Genomic DNA, 19,800 nt, shown 5'->3' with positions numbered 1-19,800 from the left:
CCTCATTCATTCATGTATTGCCTGTGGCTGCTCTCACACCACAACAGCAGAAATGAGTAATTGCCACAGAGACTGTGTGGCCCTCAAAGCCTAAACTATCAGGTCCTTTTTAGAAAAAGTTTGCCAACCTCTGAAATAGAATACACAAGAAATTGATAATGGTGATCACCTTTATTGAATGGATCTGAAGGGAGGGAGACTTACTTTTTGTTCTCTTTACATTCTTTGGTGCATTCTGAATTTTCTACCATGTTTATTCTGTTACTACAGGGAGAGGACGGAACGAAAGAAACCAGGAATCTCCAGGGTTCTGAAAATCAGTGTTGTCTATGCCGGGATATCATGCTTCCTTACCACTGTCCATTTAGAGGAAATGAGCAAAGTGCAGACTCTACTTCTTCTTTTTTTTGAGACAGAGTCTCTCTCTGTCACCCAGGCTGGAGTGCAGTGGCGCGATCTCAGCTCACTGCAACCTTGGCCTCCTGGGTTCAAATGATTCTCCTGCCTCAGCCTCCCCAAGTAGCTGGGATTACAGGCACACACCACCACGCCCAGCTCATTTTTGTATTTTTAGTAGAGATGCGGTTTTGCCATGTTGGCCAGGCTGGTCTTGAACTCCTGGTCTCGAGTGATCCACTCACCTCAGCCTCCCAAACTGCTGGGATTACAGGCATGAGCCACCACACCCAGCCCAGACTCTACTTCCAGTAAAAGTAGAGAAGTGCCATGCCCAAGGGCAAATGACAAAAGGTAGAGGGGAAGAAAGACATTCGCTTGGTTGTATTTGGAGCAAAAAGCACCTCACATTGTCCTCTCTTACACAAATGAATAATGAGGGACTTTGATTACATGACAGAATAACTTTCAAACACAAAAAACAAAATGATTTTAATAGATCCTAGTTTCAGAAAGATTTTTAAAAATAAAACTTTAAAGTCATACTCTCTACTTTCACTCAGGCTCAGTTCTAAAATGTCTAAAAGGTTTTAAACTGACTCAACGCTCAGATTTTAACTGTTTAAGGACTTTTGAAAATGTACTGATTTAGAAAATAATTTGTCAACTAGTGAAGGCTCAAAAAGGAATCTAGTTAATTTTGTATTTGAGGCAGGGTTTTGTTTTTCTTAAAAAACTCATTTGAAATGTAAAAAGAGAGAGAGACTTATCTCCACCCTCAAGAAAAACGTACTAAAACTAAATGTCTCACTTTCATTTTTCTATATTTAGTCCTATGCTAGTATATCTTCAGTGATGCTAATATTTAGCATTATTCACACATTGGAATAGCAAGATAATCATCTGAAGGCCAATAGTTTATGCTCTCATGCAGGTGAGCAAACACCAACTTGTCTGTTCTTTGAATAGTTCTGTACTAGCCATGTTGTAGGGCAGACCCCAAATTCTTCCCTGAAGTAATTAAGTGAGACAAGTAATTACGTCACTGTAAGGCTCTAAAATGTCACTAAAATGACAACCCAGCTACTTCCTGAAGTTTTACACAAGAACTCCTCAGGAGCAGGCCCTAAGGAGAGATGATCTAAGAAATGTCTCCAAACAAAAGGTGCTTAAACATCTTAGCAAAGGCGAAGTGCTCTGGGGCATTGTTTTATGTGCAGCCAAGGCCACTCAAAAGATAAAACTGGCTGGACACGGTGGCTCACACCTGTAATCCCAGCACTTTGCCAGGCCGAGGCAGGCAGATTGATTGAAGTCAGGAGTTTGAGACCAGCCTGGGCAACATGGTGAATCCCCGTCTCTACTAGAAATACAAAAATGAGCTGGGCGTGGTGGTGTGTGCCTTTAATCCCAGCTACTTGGGGAGGCTGAGGCAGAAGAATCATTTGAACCCAGGAGGCCAAGGTTGCAGTGAGCCGAGATTGCGCCACTGCACTCTAGCCTGGGTGACAGAGCAAGACTCTATATAAAAATAAAATAAAATAAAGCCACAGAAGGCAGTCAGCCTCCCTGCAAGATCCCAGGGCTGCCACTAGCAGATTAGGCGAAGGTGAACCTTCTCCTAGGCAGTGCAACTCAGCTCCAAGGGGTGTAAACACAGGCTGGGTCTCTGCCCCCTCTGCCTGTCTGTGGAGCTCTCTGCTGCATGAACAACCTACACAGCTGTACATGGCAGTCCTGTGAGCTCCTCAACCTGAACGCCAAACAGTATTTCCACATCCAGGCTTTCATCTTTGCCCTAGAATGTCCGCATGCATTTTCAGTTACAAATGGGAAGAGAGAATTATTTCACAGTCCCACAACCAAGACTGGGTCTAATTAAGATGCTAGTGCCATGAGTCAGCCCTAGAGAGTGAAAGAGTGGTTTAAGAAATGTAATCGTTTCCTCCCACGCCCCTACAGGGATGTTGCGTTTGGACTTACCGTGGTAATTCCAGCCACATGACCCAGGATGGGGACCAGTCACTGGGTGGGGCCATGTTGTGGTTGGAGTCCAGGGCTGCTGGGGTGCTGCAGTCTTCCTGGGGCTCATACTCTTTGACTTCCAAAGCTTTGAGTACTATCGAGGATGATGTTCTTTTCAATAATGCCACTGCCTCACTCCGGCTGACCTCTGTCAGTTCAACCCCATCCACGTTCAACAAAATGTCACCTGATGGCCAGAGAAGCAGAAGTTATCTTTAGTGAGAGCACAAACAGGGACTTCTGCTTAAAGTGCAAGGGGATAGGGGCTGACTGGGATTGCAGGGATGCAGAGAGGGCAAAGGTTTTCTTTGCTGACAGGAGGCTGGATGCTCACATAGCAAATGGTAAACAGTGTGTGCATTCCAAGGTGCTGTTAAGACTTGTTTGGGGTTTTCTAAAGCACACCTATTGGTGTTTTACACAAGAATACCGCTGAAGGAAGGAAGGAAGTGAGTGAGAGAGGAAAATTTTTCTTGTTCACTATTTAATCAAAGAAAACCTACTTTTTCACTCTTTTGTTTCTTGTTTTCAGCATAAAGTAGGAGGATTTGGCAAAAGCTCCAGCATTTGCACGGAGCCAGGCATGTAGTAGGCATCCAGTAAATATGGATTGAATGAAAAGAAACTACCCATGAGAGTGTCTGGCAGAGGAGTCTTGGAGCTGCACTCTTAAAGAAGCAGAAAGAAAAACATTTTCACTGCTAAGGTGAAAATAGCTACTGTTGGTTAAGCGCCTACTATGTGCGGGATCATTTCCATACAGATCATATAATCCTCTAGCTTATGTTCTGTTAACAAGTCATTTGTTAACAAGCCACTTTGTTTGGCCTCATCATTCTCCACCCAGATGTTTTGCAGAAAAGAGAAATTAAAATATACATCTCCCCTATTTCCATTTTCTTTTTTTTTAATCTTCATCCTGTTTTTTTCTGTCCCCTTTTGCTTATCTTTCTTATACAGAATAACCACAGCAAGAGCAAAAAGACAGGAGGGGAAAAAAGAGAAAGGCCTTGAGTCCTTTCTGACCCGAAAGAAGCATCTTTCAGACAGCTGACTAAATCTCTTAAGATACCATCCCCCTGTGGCTCCCCAGGCTCAGCAGCTGTACTTGGGAAACTTCACAGTTTATCTCTTGAACCTGGACTTTTAAATGGCATAATTCCTCACCCATCTGAGCTACCTACTCTCTTGAATGAATTGACAATATTATTAAGGATACATATTTGTAGAGGCAAATTTGATATCATCTTCCTTTATTTACTCAAAGTAGCCCAGAACACATGAGCTTAAAGTAGTGAAATACTTTTCACCCTGGGAAAGTATCCAGCATGATACTTTCACTTAATGAGTATTCATTGAATCAAATCTGTCAAATGACTTTTTCTATCTAACCCATATAATTGAATAATTCATGAATTATTTCATGAATTCTACCACCAGATCAACCCACCAAAGAACCACTTAGAATGAATGGAACTACATTATGCCATTTAATAGAGGCAACTTGCTCATAACTGTAGCAGTTCTCTATTAATTCCTGGAACAGTTTGGAGATTCTAGCTTTACTTGCAGGCAAGTTGGCCTGCAACTAAGAAAAGTGGAACCTGGTCTAGTATCTATACTCAAACCAATCATGGTCAATGGGTAACAAAAGTCCTGGCCGATCACTCCCACATTCTCTCATTAATTTTGAAAATAGTCACCTAACACAACAAGCTACTAATTTCTCTTAATACTCTGCCACCCCAGTGCCTTTAAAATCCCTTTACTTTTTACCTGTTTTTATTCTTCCATCTCTGCTTATGACTCCTCCGGGCTCAACACTGATGACATAGATAGGCAAATCCCATTCTCTATGTGATGCTCCCCCTGCGACGGTCATCCCGAGAGATTCACCGGGGTCTTTTTGGATATTTACCACCTTCTCATGACAAGTAATTGTAGGATGGAGGGGCTGAAGGCACAGACGGAAAAACATGGCACATGAATTCACAACTCTGGTAGTTTTTGAATGTAGAAAATGCAAACTGGGTTTCCATTTTCTAAATGCAAAAATTACCAAAGCTGCATAAATTATGCAAAGTGCATAAATACAATGGTGGTTCTTGAAATCACAGAGAAAGACACCTGGAAAGAACCCTCACCTTATCCACTCCCAACCATAATAGGGTTACATTGTCCCAAATTCTACAGGTTAACTCAGATAAAGTTTACACTTCAAAAGGAAGAGTAAAAATGGAGGAAGGAACAGATTACAGACCATTAGAAAAATATATTTCTAAAATATTTTCATAGAGAAAAAGTATTGCTTTGTTGCTCAGGCTAGTCTCGAACTCCTGGCTCCAAGTGCCTTGGCCTCCCAAAGTGCTGGGATTATAAGCATGAGCCACTGCGCCTGGCCATGGAGGAATCTTAAGCACACAGAGTGAACTGCTCCCAAAATTTCTCAAGTGAGTCATTTATTCCTGATAGTAGTGAGTCAGCATTTCAAAAACACTCTGTCATTTATAAATATCAGAAACTTTTCTATGTTAAAAAAAAGTAACCATATTTTATAGAGTCTTCTTTCACACCTGCTCAGTGCTTACCAGGCAGCCTTGCCTGCGGTGAGCAAGAGATGTTTAGTTGTGCACTGAGGGGCTGGATGCAATGGCTGAAATACCACAAATATGGCGTGTGCATGTCCTGTGTCTCATGAACCAGTGTCCATGACCATTTCCTTTCTCAACCAGAAAAGCGACCAATGTCACCAATGGAAAAAGAAAATCATCTGTGAAAGCTTCACACCCAGGGTTACCTGACTTTGGCTGGAGAGGAGGAGAGTTACGTATGATAGAGATGACTTTTCTATCTATAGTTTTTCACCATTCTCCTCACCCTACTTTGGACACCTTACAATGTTCCTTGATGTTTAAAAACATAATTTATGGTAAAATAGTTTAAGCTAATTAAAAACACAATGGGTACCTGACTATTTCTCAAACTATAAGATGTATTTCCATTTTAGAATATTTGCTTTGGATATTCAGAATAAAACATTTTAGACAAGTAAAAAAGCATAAAGAATAACAGAATGACCTACCCTTGTACCTCAAAACCCTACATCAGAAATAAACATTCTATGTGCACTTAGTCGCTCTATGACTCTTTCTGCTCATAGGCCTTGCCTCCCCACAGAGGTAAACCATGCAAAATTTGATGCCTATCATTCCTTAACTTTTTAATTGGCTAAAAGTTTTCTGTCCCACAAATCCTGCTTTGTCTTCTTTGGTATTTCTTTGAATTGTTTAAGCTCTTATTTTTAAAAAGCTACCTGGTTTCCGAAACCAAACAAGATTTTAGTAAGAATATAAAAACTGAAATAATCAAAGAGCCATATATGTCTCAGTTTTATTTTAAATATGTTACTTTTTTGTGAGGATATTTCAGAAGTCAGATAGAATATAAGTTAAAGCGGAAATAATTACAATTCCGACTAAGTCAGTTTGCACGTTTCCAGGAATTAAGACATATGACAGAGGGTTGCAGCAGAAATGTGACCAGATCCTCCCAGCTCTTTCATGATGAGGAGGTGGAAGGAATTATAAAACCACAGTGCAGATGGAGGCTGCCTTCTCCATAATTTGATGACTTAGAATATGACGTATTCTAGTTAATTCAACTAAAATTAGTTAATTGGATAAAAACTTCAATTAGTTAATTAAGCTAACAAACTAGTTTTTCATTAATAAAGATGATCAGTTAAATTTAAACATTAAGCATTTACTAGCAAAAAGACATCAGGGAGTTTGTATCCATAAAATGTTTTAGCAGGATATATCTGGTCTGTCTAGACTCCTTATTGTAAAGAAACAGGTAATTTATGGATTTATGAGGCTTGGCTGGCTGGAGAACCTGGAGGGGTGTATAACCTTGTAGGCTCTGTAATTAACATAGTATAAAGCAGAGATGTTCCAAAATAAAAAACTTGAATATTGTTTCTGTATATATTACTCAAAAACTCAATTTGTAAGCTATTCCAACCAACATATAGATTGACGTAGAAAGAAAAGGGCATTCCCTACTCTCTGTTGCAAGAAGAATGAGCTACCTTTAAGAATTTTTTTTAGTTACAGGTGATGCCATGAAACCAGAACTCAGGAGAGATGACTGAAAGAAGCTCATCAGCATCACAAAAGGATGCCAAGCCAAAGCTATAGACTCTTAATTTGGACTAAACAAGGTTTGTGTTGCTTAAACATGCATCCAAATGAAGAGGTTAAGGCATTGCCTCTAATAGAAGCCACAGAGAGGAGTACAAATTGGGCTGAGTCACTTCATTTAAAGTGAGGCTGCAAACTGGTGGCCTGAAGAATGAATTCCACCCACAGACCCACAGTGTTTTAGAGTTTTCTGGATTTGAATGCCATATAACATGTGCTCTCTGGTTTGCCCCAATCCCCACCACTCCCTAATGTTACATGAGCTTCAAGTGTTTAAATTATCTTCCTGGGCCCTTCGGCAAACACAAACAAAAACTAAAAGTAGCGGGGAAATCATTGATTTCTAGGCAGACTGAAAAATTCAAAAGCCAGAAACCAGGCAAACTGCTTGCTTCATTTCAAAGTGAATAAAATAAGTCCTCAAACAAGATGACTCTTGGTAAAAACATGCCATTTATTTGGCTTAGGCTAGAAATCAGGTCCCTGTATGAGGTCTGCATGATCAGGTTTCGAAACTTTCCTGCACCTTCCTCTCTCCTGCTTGGATGGGAGACACCTGTTATCTCTTCAAGACTTAAATATGGGACTTTGGGCTTTTAGTTTTACAAGTCAAAGTGTTTCTTTAAGTAAAAAAGTCCAGAGATGACACTTAGACATGTTAAAGCAAGCAGCCTTCCCAAGAAATAGCCCCTTGCAGGAGCAGGGGACCTGCCCTAGAGGCCTCACCTTGGGAGTGTTGCTCCTCTCCCCTGGCCTTGGGGACCAGCTGCCATTGCTGTTCCAGCCGGCTTCCTGAAAGATGTCAGGGCTCTGCTGCCGAACCCGGCGGGACACGACGAGGTGAACACGTCTTTCACTGGCCTGGGCAAGAAGACACAGGCATTAGCCACTGTCAGTTTCCATCCACTGCATTCAGCACCAGGGGCTTACAAAAACGTCACTTTGATTATACCATTTTTTTATGGCAAAACATGATTTCTAGTTTGTTGGGTTTTTTTTGTTACTATCCATCTTGTAATTTGCCAAGAGCATGAGAGCTCTTTCCTTTATCCTTAAACCAGGTAGTAAATGTTGCTCCAAGGGAAAACTAGGGAAGGTTTGGTCCCTTCCAATCTTTGAAAAGGCATCATCAAATATTGCTAATTCATTTTTAATTAATGGTTTTACCACACACAAGCCATGCCCTAAGTTCTTCCCAGATAGAATTAGGTGCACTGTGTAAAGTAGCAGCCCAAAGCAAAGGTCTAAGATCAATGGTACACAGTAAAGAAAAAGAGATGGAGTTAATGGCAGTAACTTGCCACTGCAGGAAGAGAAATCCTGAGCCTGACACTTGCAAATATTTGGGCATAGGAAAGGTTTAGCACTTTAGAAATATGGGGATGAATTCGTACATTAATATGTACAGCCTAATCAAAATCCTTTACCTTCAATTCACAATCACAAAGACATGGAATCAACTTAAGTGCCCATCAGCTGATAGGTAGATAAAGAAAATGTGGTATGTATATACCATGGAATACTACTCAGCCACAAAAAAGAATGAAAAAATGTCTTTTGCAGCAACTTGGATGGAACTGGAGGCCGTTATTTTAAGTGAAGTAACACAGGAATGGAAAATCAAATACTGCATGTTCTCACTTGTAAGTGGGAGCTTAGCTCTGGAGATGCAGAGGCAGAGTAATATAATGGACTTTGGAGACTCAGAAAAGGGGAGGGTGAGTGGGGTGAGGGATGAAAAACTGCCTATTTGGTACAGTGTACACTATTCAGGTGACAGGTGCACTAAAATCTCAGACTTCACCACCATATAATGTCCATGTAACCAAAAACCACGTGTATTCCTAAAGCTATTGAAATACAAAATGTTTAAAAAACTGCAAAAGAGTAATTTGCCTTGATTTCTTTATTTTTTATGGAACTACCAGTTACTCTGCTAATTCTCTCTGCTATGTACATTGATATTTGGACAGGCATTCAGAATAGCAAATATAGTACTTATTGGAAAGGTCCACTCCACATGATCGATATGGTTTGACTGTGTCCCCAGTCAAACTTCACCTTGAATTGTAGCTCCCATAATTCCCATATGTCATCGGAGGGACCTGGCAGGAGGTAACTGATTCATGGGGGTGGGTCTTTCCCATGCTGTTCTCGAGATAGTAAGTCTCACGAGATCTGATGATTTTATAAATGGGAGTTCCCCTGCACAGGCTCTCTTGTCTGCCACCATGTAAGACATCCCTTTGCTCTTCCTTCATCTTCCACCGTGACTGTGAGGCCTCCCCAGCCGTGTAAAACTGTGAGTTAATTAAACCTTTATAAATTACCCATTCTCGGGGATGTCTTTATTAGCAGCATGAGAGCAGACGAATACAATGATACATTTACAAATTGTCTTTCTGCCACAGATTAGTTTCACATGTGTCAGGTAGTATGGGCCATTATTCCAGAATTGCTGACCATTGAGATTTCAGAGCTACAGGTCATTCAGACTAAATCTTAGACCTATGAAACTCACATAAATAGAGCTCTCTGGTGGCCTAGGCTGAAGTAGCCAGCTGACCTCATTTATCACTTTAGTAAAAGTTGAAAATGAATGAGATATGGAAGATTTGATTAGAAAGATTCCCAAGACAGACCTGGTTTAGGGACAAGGGAGATGGAAGAGAGAGGAGTAAGGTTTGGTGGTTCCTCTCTTCATCCCATCCCTTGCCCACTCACCACCACAACAGAGAAGGGGCAGTGACCTGCCAGCTTTCTTCCTATACAGGGATGGTTACTGGGCTAGGGGAGAAAGGTCATGAAATGAGGGCATTGAAATTACATGCTCTTTTCCATTGACTCAGACAATGGGGGTGGAGATATTTGCTTCCTGCCTGCTATGGTCTGAACATGTTTCCCCAAAATTCAGATGTTAAAATCCTAATCCACAACATGGCAGCATTTGGAGGTAGGGCCTTTGGGAGGTGATTAGGTCATGAAGGCAGGTCCCTCCTAAGGGGATTAGAGCCCTTATGAAAGGGGCTGGAGGAATCTTGCTTGCCCCTCTACCATGTAAGGACAAAGTGAGATGGTGCCATCTGTGAGGAAGTAGCCATCCCCAGACACCAAACCTGCTAGTGTCTTGATCTTTGACTTCTTGACCTCCAGAACTGTGAGAAATAAATTTATGTTGTTTACAAGCCACCTAGGATAGTGCATTTTGTTATAGCAGCATGAATGGACTAAGACAATGTCTTTTCTGCATCTTCATTCCCAGAGCACACAACTCACTCACTCTCAGGAACTAGGACCTTGTTTTAAAAATCTCAAGTAAACACTTTGGGAGGATGAAGCAGGCAGATCACTTGAGGTCAGGAGTCCAAGACCAGCCTGGCCAACACGCTGAAACCTTTCTCTACTAAAAATACAAAAATCAGCCAGTCGTGGTGGCAGGCACCTATAATCCCAGCTACTCGGGAGGCTGCAGGAGGAGAATTGCTTGAACCCAGAGGGTGGAGGTTGCAGTGAACTGAGATTGTGGCACTGCACTCAAGCCTGGGTGACAAAGCAAGACTCCATCTCAAAAAAAGAAAAAAAAAATCTTTAGTAAAAACCACCCACCAATGAAACAATATCCCTATGGTTGTCTGACACTAACCAGTCCAAATCTTCATGACTTTGCACTCTTATAACACTTCTTCTCAGGGCTCTCTTGAAACTTAGGGGTCATGATTTGGGTGGCTGTAAATTAAAGGAACTTTTAGAGACAACTGCTAGCGTACAGTAAGAGTGTCTATTGTAACATCAAAATGGATGATCGGCCAGGTGAGTTGACTCATTTCACAAAAACTAGAAAATCCTTCTGAAAAGGGCCCAAAAAAGAAGTTGGAGTCCTCTGCCCATGTCCTTCACACAAAGTCTGGCCATCACTTCTGATCTCCCCAGACAAGGCTAATGTGCCCTTCCTTTGTTTACCTATCTTGAATTCCCTGGTGTTTCTCATCACATATAAAGCTTGTGTCTGAACAGAACAAAAATAAAAAGCCCAGGAAACAATCGTGAAGAAAGCTGATTCATCGTTCACATGAAGAACGATGGAATTAGCTGACTAAATCCAATTCTTGGAAGAGTATTTTTTAATAGCTGTGTCTTTCTTTGTACTATAAGCCTCCCTTCTTCTAAATAAGATTATCTTTGGGAACTCTCTAAAGCAAAACTTACTAAAAGATAAGAAGTGGTGAACATTCAGGTCAAAACCCCAATTACTGAGCTCGAATTTGCTCTCTTTGGGGAAACTCCGATGTTTTGAAGGATCCCAGCAGAGTGTCCGTAGGCTTGCAAATTGTATCATGTTCATTTTGGATGAGGAGTAGCCACATGATCTAAGCACCTCATAAGAACTGAGAAAATTTTAGACCTACACATCGAATCAACTTGCCAGGCAAAATCCAAATTGCCAAGGAGAAGCCTGCAAGAACTATTTAATTCACATTTTCAAGGACAAATTTCTCACTGGATTTTCAAATGCTGGCTTTGGTATTAAGTTGTTGGCAGGAATAACACTACAATAAATAATTCTGGTATCAATTTACTTGGAAAGAAATTCTCTGCAAGACTGGATCTGTGGCTCTCACCAGCCACCTTGTAAATTGCTCACAGAAAGACTTTGTTTGATGTACTTTTGTGGTGTTTGAAGATATAAGGTGGAAAATGGGCTAATATGCTTGTCCTGGCTTTAACTCCTATCAGGAGCTGGATTCAATGTAGAGAAACATCCCCTAGCACCAGAGAATCTTTCTTTCCACTAGTATCAATGTGGTGTGAGTGTGAGGAGGGGGAGTATAGGGGAGACACAGAAAGACTGAATGAGAAAATGGCAGAAACTTGTTTATTTCACACCTACGTGATATGTACCAAGAAAGTGGATACAGCAGAGCTGTCATTCCAGCAAGCAAGGAATAGCTTACTGCAAGAAAGAGGTAAGACAGCTTCTCTCTTGCATCTCTTGGGATGTTGCAATTTGGGCAAAAGGATGGTTTAACAATGGTGGCTACCTTAATTAGAAGACATGACTTAAAGTTTCCTCTCCTCTCTCCCTTAAGAATCCTAGATTGTGATCTAGGCAAATTCTGGACACACTGGTTACAACCTGCATAGCTTGACTGCTGTACCATATTCTTTCCCTCCCAAGAGCTGAAGCATTAGACTCCCTCTCTCTTTTCCGCCCTGGGCCAGTTCACCCCTCCTTAGGAAACTTGGTGGTCCTCCGCTCCTGGGAGAGCACCATATTGATGCCAAACTTAGTGAAGCCACCCAATCGGCAGAGGGCACTACAGCCCAGAGCTCCTGAGCTCAAACGACTCTCCCGCCTCAGCATCCAGAGTAGCTGGGGCTACAGGCATGCCACTTCACCCAGCATCCCTCTCTCTTTTCTACAGGCCAAGAGGAAGGGGTTCTGATGCCATCCATATTCTCCCCTGTGGACTTTAGCTTATTGGCAGCCTCCTGACAAGCACTCTGTCCCCAAGGCTGATCTGCCTGCCCTGGGAAGACAACACACTGGGAACCTTGAGGACATGGTTCCTGCCCTCCCGGAATGTTTCCTACTGCAGGGACAGTCAGATGGGAGTGCCATGAAAGAGAAATGGGGAATATACTTAAGGGTCTCCAGAGGTGGGACCAATTACTTCTGGCTGAGGAAATAGGAACCATCTAATATTCAGAGAAAAAAAGAGGGTTAAAACTAAGTAGCATCTGTATGGAAGGACTGGCTTTCTGTCGTTTTGTTTAATGACTGCTTTTCTCTGTTGAGATTTGACTCAAAATTGCCAATCATATTTATATGATGGAACTTAGCATTTTGCAGAGCTATACACTGGAGCACATGGCATCTTTCTACTGTCTTGGCATTGCATGAATCCATACAGTGACTAAGAGAAGAAAAACATAGTCCAGAAGCCTCATTTATATGTACCCATCTTTAAATAACAAAGCCTATCTCTTATAGCTGGAAGGAGTCTGGGAGCGTTGCACTGTGACCTCTTGCCAAGCAAGCATCTTCCTTTGTGTTCAGCCTGCAATTGACTCTTTCCCTTCCAAAGTCCACTATGGCTGATGAAAACTGCTCATACTGTCAGGGCGTAACATAGATTTGCAACTTCCCAGAGCAGAGAGATGGAAGTCAAACATGCCACCACACAAGGAGCAACATTTTGCAGAGCTGTACACTGGAGCACAGGGCATCTTTCTACTGCCTTGGCATTGCATGAGTCCATACAGTGACTATGAGGGCCAGTGAAAACGTACAGGGGGAGTAAGAACTGGTCAAGTACCTGTTCTCATCCAGCCAAAGGCTTCACCTGCTCATTGGCAGAGACAGATTGGAGTTAAGCCAAATGCATGATAACATTTGCTGCCTTTTTGACATATAGGTATATGCTTAAGTAAAATGTATGATAAACTATATAAAATGCACTGGGTTCATTTGTTATTGTGTTTCTTGTATCAGTTTTATAAAGTTTCAAGTTAAGAAAGTTAAGAGTTGCCACCCTCTCCCCACAATGCCCCAGGGTATTATTCTATACACACACTTGAAAGGAGACTCCAAACCCACTGCTGGTCATCAGGACCGTGTTGTTCAAAGTAGGCAGACCGTGTACATAGCTTCCTTTATAGCATAGCCTTGGTCCACAGGAGACTTGTGCTTGATTGCGTGGGCCCCTTGTTACAGAAACAGGTGAGAGCTGTAATGCGATTGATAACTATATAAGCTGTTTATAGAGCTCGTCCTCTAGGGTTTCATCATCAACATATTTTACATTAACCTGATATTTTAATAATCACTTCTTTAAAAAATGTATTCTGCATTCCTCATTGGTTTCTTTTCCAAGTATCTCAGAATGAGACAGTTTGGCTTTAAATGATTTTTCAACATATGCTTGTGGGGATGGCTGTTTCTACACTGTCTGTGGTTGCCCCATTTTAGAATCCCTTCCAGCAACTGTTCAAATATCATTCTCAGTGAATCCATCTTGTGCTCACAAAGCCCTGGGAAATTGTGAAGGCACTGGTTCCATAAAATTAGAAAGTCACAGACACACAAGAAATGTCAGACATCATCTCATCCAACATTTTCTCTATAGCCTATAATTCAATTTCCCTACAAATTCCTTGCCATGTTGTCACCCAGTTCATGCTTCAGTACCCCCAATGACAGGGAGCTCACTGTGTCCCAAGGCAACATTGGCCATTTTTAGATAGCACTAATTTGAATGTCTGTCCTTAGGTTGAACTTAAATTTGCCATCCTATTGCCTGCCTATTGGTCTAGTTATGCCCAGTAGGGCAACCCCACATCAATTTCCCTGTGACAATCCTATTTGAGGATCACTCTCATTGCTCTCTCTTAGCTCTTTCCCTTTCCAGGTCAACTATTCCTAGTTTTTTCCACATTAAATATCTTTTCAAGTCATCTAAAAAATGTAATAAGTTCTGGACTCGCTATAATAAAATTGTGTGTGTGCACATGCAGAATAGAACCCAGAAGATGAGTTCTGGACTGACCAGTATAGAGTACAGTATTTTTGTTGATGAACCAGCTGCACTGAGGACCTCATTAATGGCGTTTCAATTTTGTCATTCATACAAGCATAGGGGATTGTCTCTATGCTCTATGAATCCAAAAACTCAATCGATTCCTGTCTTTACCTATGGATTAATTGAAAGGTGACAAGGAGGTATTCAGGACTGCACCACAGGACAAATTATAGCAGAGCAGCCCACCCCTGAGACCACGTGATGCCATACAGACCTTACATGACAATACAGACAACTGGAAGCATCAGAACCGAATGATATGCTAGAAAAAAATCAAAGTCATCAGTCATTCCTGTTGATATGTCAATGTATTTCACAACAAGGTTTGGAAACAGAATCCTTCCCCTTCCCTTCCTTCCAGTGAACAAAAGAACTTGCAGGGAAAAAAATCCTCCCACTGAGCAACGAGTTGGAGGCTCCAGAAATATAACTCTAGAATGAATTAATGGTGTACTATAAGTTGATATTCCCTATAAAATGAGTTTGGTCAGAGCAAATCTGGTCTGTATTAATTTGTTTGCCATTGAAACTTTGGACCCCCAGAAAAGTACCTGATATATTATTAAAAAGTTTATGAGTATCTCATGCTGAAGAGGTGGTAGCTCCTTCAATGAGCTAAAAGCAATCAGTCTGGCCAAGGAGAGAGAAAATTAAGGAGGCTTTGAAGAAACATAGTAAATAGGATCTTAAGATTTGATCAGGGTGGAAAACGAGAATTAGGGCAGCAATACGGTTTATTTTTCCCAGTAGACTATAGCTCCATGTTCATCCTTATGTTCCCAGAAGCATATATCTTTAGATGCAAAGACATTAATGATAATACAGATGGTGACTTATATGGGGTCATACAGATGTCAGTGACAAGGGCAAGACACAAGGATTTAGTTCTTGAGTCCCTGAATCTGCTGGTGGCTGAGTCAGTAAAATGACTCAGCATCCTTGCCTCAGACACCATTTCTTTTAGGATATCTAGAAGTTATTCTCATGATTATGTTCTATAAAAATATATATATTTGGGGGGGATATGTGGGTTAGAGGAAGGGTAGTGAAGTTTCAAGATCCCCTAATATTTGCAGTGTGTAGCTGCACATAATGTTCACTCATGAAATTCTAAGTTGAAAAGCTGTACAGTTTACCAAGTCACACACTTTATCAAGAATGCATAAAATTTGGAGCCCTATATAAAAATCACTTGGACTTTGAGAATTCAGCTCAAGGAGATTAAAAAAATTCTATAATCAAGTCTATGTGCATTAAATTTACCACAAACCATGGTAAGACAATTTATTTAAGTAGGGATTTAATTCCAGATTAAGTGTACTGATCTGTTAAAAAAAAATACAGATCTATCAGCTTTTATTTCACTGGCAATTCTTACTGGCTCCGGGGGACTTGAATGTTTACAGTACCACAAAAGTTCTACCCTTTTTTGCAGGTATACAGCAGAATTCATGAGCTGGAATCATGTATTTAAAATGCATGTAGGTAATGCAAATAGTCCATTATTGGCTTTGTGGCTCTGTCTGAAAGTCTATCTCATAAAAAAAAAAAAGTTTGACGAGCCTGTTGTCAAATGTTCTTTGATGAAATGAATTCTCATTTAAATATTGATTCATATAAGGAAAAAAACAATTACACATATGCCAGTAATGATGAAAGGCCCTATTATCATTGGCTCTAGAAATGGCTTTGAGTATCTTCAGTTTCTGCATCAAGTCTGGAATTGCCTATGGAAAAAAGGCTTAAGAGGGACATTCCAATTTGAATCTTTGGTCCATTATTTCTTTGTTCTGTTATCTTAGCTATGACATCAGACAGTTCCAAAAAGCTGCCTCTTTCATACAGTTATTCCAGTCATGATGCCCAAACACTTGAGAAATTGACAATGGAGAAAAATAAAATTGTACTTAGTAGCTACATAAATCATCAGCACCATATTTGAGGCTTCTATCTCCATAAGGACTTTCTTCTTAAAAGGGCCTGGCAAACCCAGGCTGCTGCTGAGTAAGCTGAGGTTAGAGCTCAACATATGTAAAGCTGGTCAAATATAAAATGGTTGTGGCCTCTCTGTAATAACTCTTCCCTGAAGTAATGCAGAAAAAAAGCTGAATGTGGGGTACTGTGGGAGAGAACATGACCAAAAAACATGTTGTCTGGGAATTTCTTTGTAAGGCAAATGTGATTCATGGAGTAGACATACAAAGGCAACATAGCCAAGGATTGGTTAGAAATTTGAGTCTCAACCTTTGAAGGGTATTTAGTTTAATCCCCTCAGCCTGGTGTGTGTTACAAATATCACATAAATAAAATCCACTCTTCAGAAACGGCATGCGATTGCTTAGCTAGGTTTTTCCAGCATTCCGTATTTTCCATTTCTTTTTCAACTAGCTTTGCTCCCATTTTTTTTAAAAGGTTTTTCCTTCTTATAAAGCATGTTGGCTTTGTTTAGTAAGCAAAAGAATCTTTTAGGAAGTCCCAGTGTTAGGCAAGATTTTATTCCGTAAATTAACTTTCTCAGGGAAGAAACTGTTTTTGCTCTTCTGTTATTAATCTACAAAAGCAAAATGCCATATGTAGTCAAGATTTTTCCAATGACATGATGAGTAAGAGTTTTTCTTTTGCTTATTGCGAAGTATAGTTGGCAAACATTATCTCCAGAATGTGAGTTGCACCAATTGACCTGCAGAGGGAGTTAACAAGTGTAACATGAAAAAATACTGGTGGTCACCTAAAAGGCTAGTTTTCAAAGTGAGAAAAAAAAAAAAAATCATGCTAAGAATGCAGTTTCTTCATAAAGAAATACAATGGACTCTCCCTTTTCCATGTGTGAAGGTTTTCATAAACATAGCATATTTTCTCTTCTCATTGATTGGCCGGCTAATGCCACCTGCCTAATGCTGACTTGGTTCTTTTGAGATAAAAGGCAGGAATACATTCCAAGCTCTACCAGGCCAGGAACTGTACCAACCTAGTTCAGTATGGTACCACACACCTCTTGGCACAAAGAAGTTGCTCAGTCAATAATCACTGAACAAATTCAAGGGGACAAAGAGTAGATATGGTATCTTGGGGACAAATGGCACATGAAAGCAGATTTGGTGCTTCTTTGGTAAATGGTTTGATAACCAATCCCTAGGAGATAAAGTTAATGTATAAAATATATTTTATATACACATAGATGTTCATAATTTGACTCCATTTACTTATTTGGCAAATATTTATCAAGTGCCTACTATTGCCAGCCATTGCTTTAAGTGCTGAGGATATGATACTTTTTTTTTTTTTTTTTTGAGAAAAGTTTCACTCTTTTTTGCCCAGGCTGGAGTACAATGGCACGATCTTGGCTCACTGCAACCTTCACCTCCCGGGTTTAAGTGATTCTTCTGCCAAGTAGCTGGGATTACAGGCGTGCGCCACCACCCCTGGCTAATTTTGTATTTTTAGTAGAGATAGGATTTCACCCTGTTGACCAGGCTGGTCTCGAACTCCTGACCTCAGGTGACCCACCCGCCTCGGCCTCCCAAAATGCTGGGATTACAGGCATGAGCCACTGCGCTTGGCTGAGGATACAATACTTTACTGTACTGTCTGGCAGGTAATATTAGTTGGTAGTAATTGAAGAGTATTGTAGGATAAAGTGTATATGAGCAGAAATGGACACAATTCTTAGTAGAACTGACAGTGAAGAGCTCTCTGACAGTTGAGAGGAGACCTGAATGAACTGTGGGAATGCAGCAAATGGATATTTAGAAGATTCTTCCAGGCAGAGGAACAGCAAGAATGCCAGGCCTGAGGCAGAAATGCTTGAAGAGCACCAAGAAGGCAATGGGGCACATGGTTAAACATGGGGAGAATACTAAACATCCTCTTCTGTAAGAAATGAGGTTGGAGAGAGAACAGAAGGCCACAAGACGTATGGCATTGCAGGCCATAGTAACGATCTGCAACTTTAACCTAAGTGTCTCAGGAGGCCTCAGAGGGTTGAGAGAGAGAGAGAGAGAGAGAGAGAGAGAGAGGCATCCTGACTGGAGTGGTTTGGTAAAGAGCTCATTTTCTCTGCTGTGCATAGAGTAGGAGAGAGATGATTAAGTGTGGAAGGCAGAAGGCCAGCAAAGAGGCTCTGGCCATCACTCAGACCAGGTCAAAATGGGTTGGGGGAGCAAGACGCTGAGGTGAATCAAAGTTCTTTTTGGTTCAAGTCACTGGGTAAATAGAGGTGCCATTTTTATAGACTAGGAATGGCCTAGGGGAGAGCACGTTGGGCAAGGGGTGGAATGGTAGGAGCCAAGGGTTCAGTTTTTGACATTAAGTTTGAGATGTCTTTGCCATATCCACAGGAAGGTACGAAGCAGGCATCTGGAGGTGCAAGTGTGATCAGAGGAGAAGGTGAGGTGGGCACATGAATTTGGGAATAGATGGTATACACCTCAGAAAGAAAATGTCTTTTTTGTTTATTTTTTGAGACAGAGTCTTGCTCTGTCTCCAGGCTGGAGTGCAGTGGCGCGATCTTGGCTCACTGAAACCTCCGTCTCCCAAGTTCAAGCAATTCTCCTACCTCAGCCTCCCAAGTAGCTGGAATTACAGGTGCCTGCCACCACACCCAGCTAATTATGTATTTTTAGTAGAGATGGGGTTTTACCATGTTGGCCAGGCTGGTCTCGAACTACTGACCTCGTGATCTGCCCACCTCGGCCTCCCAAAGTGCTGGAATTAAAGATGTGAGCCACCACACCCAGCCAGAAAATGCCTCTTCTAACTCTGGTTTTGTTCCCCACCTGCTCTACTTGGCATGAGCTCGGGCGCTCTAGGGCAGATGAGCATCCATGGGGGCCAAGAACCACCTTGGAACTGGGACACCACCAAGTGGCACAGCTCAAAAGCTAAGGTACCATGTGTGTTTTCTGCCCTAGTGGGCAGAGGGAGAATGCTAAGTCCCCTTGTACCCTCTGCCTCAGGCTGCCCAGGTCTACAATGACAGTAATACCATCCAACACTTGGTCCTCTTCCACGAAGAGGGATAAGCTACTGTACAGGACAGTGAAGAGAGTCGCCAGCACCTACCTGAAAGAATCACATAACCAGATCTCAAGTGCAGGCAAATTTATTTGTGTTTAGATAACCAAGTCCTTGAGAGCAAACAGTCTTTTGATGATCACCCTCTGTGGAACTTGGTGCAGGGCTCAGTCAGTTACTGCTGCTGACTTACTGCCTATTCTCAAAGTATGAAGACTTCAGTCACTAAGTGGAAGTTGACATAGACTTGCTGGATAATTGAGAATGCTTCTTCAGGCCGCTGGATCTTGCCCTTCTCTTTTCAGCTCTCCACTGACTTGAGAGAGATCATTCTAGAAGATCATGCCATTTCCTTTCCTAAACCCTTCCAAGAATGCCGCCATGGCTTTGTGGATAAAGTCCGAGGTCCTTAGCATGGCTCGCAATATTTCACATGATCTGTCTCTTGCCTCGTCTATGGCTGCTTTTTAAAATACACACCCCAGGCTCCAGGTATTATTTATCATTTCCCTCATAGGCTGATATGGTCTGGCTGTGTCCCTACCCAAATCTCATCTTGAATTGTAGCTCCCACCATTCCCATG

At 41.5% G+C, this 19,800-nt stretch overlaps 1 protein-coding gene across 5 annotated transcripts in view; it reads right to left on the bottom strand.

The window, feature by feature from the left end:
- LNX1 (ligand of numb-protein X 1) overlaps positions 1–19,800 on the bottom strand; it is a 201,054-nt gene that overhangs the window by 27,507 nt on the left and 153,747 nt on the right. For all 5 annotated transcript variants that reach the window (XM_004038680.5, XM_055385813.2, XM_055385815.2 and 2 more), the window contains 3 exons: positions 7,350–7,484; positions 4,198–4,375; positions 2,380–2,608 (listed from right to left, as the gene is read on the bottom strand). In XM_004038680.5, the coding sequence (XP_004038728.2) occupies positions 2,380–2,608; positions 4,198–4,375; positions 7,350–7,484 (542 nt within the window). The remainder of the gene's footprint in view (positions 1–2,379; positions 2,609–4,197; positions 4,376–7,349; positions 7,485–19,800) is intronic.

The sequence above is a fragment of the Gorilla gorilla genome, chromosome 3 (assembly GCF_029281585.2).
Source record: "Gorilla gorilla gorilla isolate KB3781 chromosome 3, NHGRI_mGorGor1-v2.1_pri, whole genome shotgun sequence".
Taxonomy (NCBI): Eukaryota; Metazoa; Chordata; class Mammalia; order Primates; family Hominidae; genus Gorilla; species Gorilla gorilla.
This window is presented reverse-complemented; position numbering and strand designations above follow the sequence as displayed.